At 58.4% G+C, this 4772-nt stretch overlaps 1 protein-coding gene across 1 annotated transcript; it reads right to left on the bottom strand.

Moving 5' to 3' along the window:
- Positions 1–621: 621 nt before the first annotated feature.
- Positions 622–4204, bottom strand: LOC105467908 (zymogen granule protein 16B). Its single transcript, XM_071083965.1, has 3 exons — positions 2329–4204; positions 2029–2131; positions 622–1072 (listed from the first exon to the last, which is right to left on the bottom strand). Exons 1-3 carry the CDS (start codon positions 2684–2686, stop codon positions 736–738), a joined length of 798 nt encoding a protein of 265 aa, XP_070940066.1. The 5' UTR covers positions 2687–4204; the 3' UTR covers positions 622–735.
- Between the last annotated feature and the right edge of the window lie 568 nt (positions 4205–4772).

The raw sequence follows: 4772 nt of genomic DNA on the forward strand, positions 1-4772 counted from the left end.
ACCTCAGACATTGCCTCCTCTAGGAAGACTTCCCTGAAGCACATCCCCCTCACCTCACCTCTGGGCAGGTGCCCACACACAATGACCTACATGTGTCCCCAACCATGCAGATGGCAAAGTGAACTGCCACTCTCTGCCTCTGCACCAGCCCCCACCACGGTGTATACACACTCAGCTGAAACCTGGCCTCTTCTTTACACCCCCCAGTGCCAGGAGAGCCTGGTGAGGACAAGGCCTTGGCAAACATTTACTGAGTGAATGGGTGAGTGAGTGGCTTCCCTGAGGCCCCTTGAACACTCAGAGAAGCCTGGGACTGAGTGGCCAGAAGAGGCCCGCTGGATGGGCCTGGGGTGAGGGACAGTGGGGAGTGGTGGCCTTGAAGCCTGACTCTTCAAAGATTGTGGGACTGGCACAGAGACCCACAGCACCCCTGAGGGGGTGGTGCTGCTCTCTTTCTGTCCTCGGCAGAGTCACCTTTGCCCTATCCCTCATCTCAGTTCACTGGGCTCCAGCACTGCGGCCTTTGTCTCCAAGGAGCAGGGGAGGGTTTGGTTGTACCCCAGATGCAAGGACCAATCCTGGATGCACTGATTTTGCAGAAGCTTTATTTATTGGTGGATTCAGGTTCAGCGTCCCGACTCAGTTACTCCAGTACCATCAGCCACCACCACCCAGATGGCCTCAGCTCAGATGGCCCCGTACCCCACCCTAGAGACCCGAGGGTGCCTTTGATGGTCATGTGACAATAACTGGCGGTTCAGTGGTCGGCTCCTCTAGTGGGTAATTCCATTCAAAGCCAATGCTCTTGATGCCGAGGAGTCCATATTGGCCATAGATGCCCACCAGCACCTGCCCCTCTTGGCTGGGGTAGGCAGAGAAGATCTGGCCATCGAGCTTCCCAAAATAGAAAGTGCGGTCCTTGCTGGTGTACAGGACCATACCCCGGAGGAAAGTTTGGAAGGCGACAAAGACTTTTGTGATGTATTCATCTGGCTGCAGGGTGACTTCCTGGGTATTCCCACCTGAGGCGCCCTGTTTCACGTCCCAGGTGTCTCCAAGTTTCACCTGGACACTGGGGGAGAGGCAAAGCTTTGGACGCCCAGATCTGGGATGGCCCAGCACATCCCGGGTCCTCAGCGCCCCCACCCTCCTTCCCAGGATGCAGAGAGTCCAGCGCCATCAGAATTCGGGTCCCTGACACAAACTCACTGGTCACCAACCCTGGTTCTACCACTTTCAGGCCCTGTGATCTTGAGCTCATTACTCAGCCTCTTCGGACTTAGTTTCCCCATCTGCAAAGTGGATGTGATTTTTGGGAGGAGTCACTGAGGTCCAGGCGAGGAGAGCTCCGCGCAGTGCCTGGTCCACGTGACTGCAGAAGGCACCAGCTGCCGTCACTGTGGCCCACATATGAGCTGCCTCTGGCTGAGCCTGGACCTCCCCAGCCTTAGTCCCTCTGAGCAGAGCAGCTCACAGACCGAGGGGCAGGTGACTTCCCACACTCACCAGCACTTCCCCGACGGGGCTTATCTGCATCCCTCCCTCACCCTGCCGCTGTCCTAGGACGCACCCCTCCGGCTCGCCATGCTCACACAGTCTCCTCTGCTGTTGGGCTTCTCTCCCCTCTCCCAGGACCCCAGAACTCCTAAGTGCAGGGCAAAAATCCATCCCAGACCTCCAGCAGAGACACCTCGATATGAAGGAAATGGTCCTGGATTTCTGCCTCTAACACTTCTGCTGACTCATGTTCAGTCAGTGGTCCACTCTGACCCTTACCTCCTGTCTTCTCTGACAGTAACCGGACAGACTTTTCCCTGACTTTCCTATCAGGCATGGGGACGGAGAGGTCATTTTTGGTTGAGTTGAGCTTGGGTTGAAGGGAGAAGGTAGGGAGGACGGTCTGACCTCTGCTCAAGCCATGAAGCATCGGTGGGAGCCAGGCATGCGTGGGAAAACTGGCTACAGGTGCCTACCGGCTGCCCCGAGTTCCTAAAACTGTGGGATGGGTGGGGACATGGCCTCACTCACCTTTTCACCAGGAGAAGACCCACAGACACCCGCAGCCCTGTAATTTCATGGTCGTAATCTTCAGTGGTGGTGAAATACTTGCCTCCTCCAGGGCCGTACATCTCTGCAGAAAAGAGAACAAAAGGAAGAAAATCCCCACGCAGTGATATGGGGGCAACCTCTGCCAGAACAGGGGACCCCGCCCCTCCAGGCAGACAGGATGGTTCTGTGACCAGAGTTAGTCTGGGACAAGGGCTGGGTGAGGCCCTGGCTCTCCTGGAGGGAGGCAGGGGAGGTTGAGGGCAGACTCCACCGACTTACTCCCTGCCCAGGTGGGGCCCCCCAGGAGGGCAAGTGTGAGCAGCAGCAGCATGGCCTCTGGCCGGCGCATCCCAGGGCTCTGTGGGAAGAAGAGAGGCCTCCTGACTCCAAAGCAAGGGCCGGTGTGGCCTCGCTGGGCCCCACCCATGGAGCCAAGCACCTTACCTCGCCTGTGACTGGGTGTCTGATTGTGTTGGGCACCCTTCACATCGCCTTTATACTCTCCTGGGCCCTCTGGGCCCCCATCCAGAAGGAAGGAGCAAGGGGCCACCAGGGGGACAGGAAGGAGCTGGCCGTGGGGCTCTTCCTGGGGGAAGGCCCAGGGCCGGCCTTGGGGAGGCTCCCGGACGTGTGGCATTTGCTGTCTTGGCTCTGCAGCCTACATAAACAGAGCTGGGGACAGTGACAGGCACTTCACGATCACCTCTGGGCTCTCTCAGTCAACACTGGTGCCGACCTGGATGGCAGAGTTGGGGAGAGGCTGGCTTATTGGCTTCCACCCGAGGGTAACAGGTCAAGGGTCCACAAAAGCTCCGTGGGGCCCACTGCCACCGTGGGCGACCTGGAGTCAGGGCCTCCTTCAGACTCAAGCAGCACCTGGTGCCTGGCAGGCTTCCTAGGACCCAGGCTGAGCTCGATGCGGGCCCCAAGAGAGCTTGAATGGACCACCCAGCCCTTTGTGTCCTGTGCCCTGTGCAACAGGTGCCCCAGGCACTGGCCCTCAAGGCACTGCCCTTGGAGGCTGCCTGGGTTTCTCCTCTGTGCTGCATCTGGGTGGAGCGGGTATGAGCCAGTGTTCAGGGGCTCAGAGATCATAGGAGGGAAGGACACCAAAGGTGCAGTCCTTGCCACGATGGGAGGCAGAGGGCCTGGGGAGGGCGACCCCCCAGGCTGGTGTTTGGAGATGTCTCATCCCAAGGACCCTGAAGGACCCAGGGCATTGGGAGTGAGCTGGAGTCTGCAGAAGAGGTGGGGTGTCGGATAAGGATCAGGGGAGAAGAGATAAAGGCTGTCAGATGCCCTGCAATCAGGGGACAGATTGCAGCTCAAACGCAGTTCCATGCGTGTCCTCAGGACACCTTTCGTGTGTGTTCCAGGGACTGAAGCTCTGCAGGGCCCGTGACCACTCGGAACAGCCACAGAGCCGTGATCACCAACACAGGACCCTGGAGCCAGAGGCAGGTCCAGCCCGGCTTCCTTATGTAGCTGGGCTGGGATCTGCAGGCACTTGCTTCACCTCTCTGGGCCTCTGTTCTGTGTGGATAACAGTAGATCCTCCCCTTGACGGTGATGTGAGGAGCTGAGATCCTCCCCCCGGGGCCAGTTTCCCTGACCCTTAGACTTTATGCCTTGGGGGAGACTGTACCACGTTAATTTTTGGAAAGAGCAAAAGCTGACAAATCATAGACGCGTCCACCTGGAGATGCCGAGAGCCCCAGTGGTGGATCCCTGGCTTTGGAAAACTTGGGTGGAGACAGTGGGGGACGCTCCCACTGCACACCCATCCCCCAGGGAAACAGGGTGGAAGACCAATGTGTCTGGACCCCACATGCTTCCCAGGCAGAGGGGTGTGGAGAAGGGCTTTGCGCATGCACAGAATGACTCTGGAAGTGCTGGCTCGCCAGGAACGGGGACGCTGGTCTCAACAGGATGAGGGTGGGCAGGGGCTGCGAGAGGCGCAGGACTTTAATGACTTGAACCAGGGCCTGCGCCAGGGGTGGCGATATACGGCCCAGCCAACCACCACCTGGGCACCTCTGCCCAGCCCATGAGCAAAGAATGTCTCCTACATGTTAACATTCTTAGGAAACATTCTAAAGAACGATGTCTTGTGGTCCATGAAAATTATTTGAAATTCCCATGCCCCAGTTCATAAGTCAAGCATCATTGGCCCACAGCCGCCGTGCGCTCATTGGCATGTGGCCTGTGGCTGCCTTCATGCTTGCACAGAAGGTCACATGGCTGTGACAGAGACCTGCAGCCCCTGAACCTAAAATTCTACTATCTGGCCCTTCACACAAAATGTCCACCCACTCCTGGTCAATACCTATTCCCAAAGAACCACCATAGCCCTGTACCTGGTGCTGGATGGCACAGTCAGGAAGGGGGCTCCCCGTGACCCCCCAGCCCTGACGGGGCAGGAGCAGAGCAGCACATTAGCCTTGGCACCTGGCCCTTGTTCTGGCGCCTGTACCATCTCCCTGGAGAGGCTGATCAGGGCTGGGTTCCTACTGACTAGTGTTTCAAGGTGAGGCCCCAGTTGCACCTCTCTGCACCCCCTCAAGCGCTCCTCTGGTTTCGAGGGAAGCAGACCCCAGGCTGGGGGAGGGTAAGAGGAGCCCCTCTCAGGAGGAACCTCCTTCAGGGAGGTGGAGGTGGAAGAGGCCAAGCCCTTGGCCAGCACAGCTCTTGGAGGCAGGAGCTCAGAGGTGGCACAAAGGGGC

The sequence above is a fragment of the Macaca nemestrina genome, chromosome 18, assembly GCF_043159975.1.
Source record: "Macaca nemestrina isolate mMacNem1 chromosome 18, mMacNem.hap1, whole genome shotgun sequence".
Taxonomy (NCBI): Eukaryota; Metazoa; Chordata; class Mammalia; order Primates; family Cercopithecidae; genus Macaca; species Macaca nemestrina.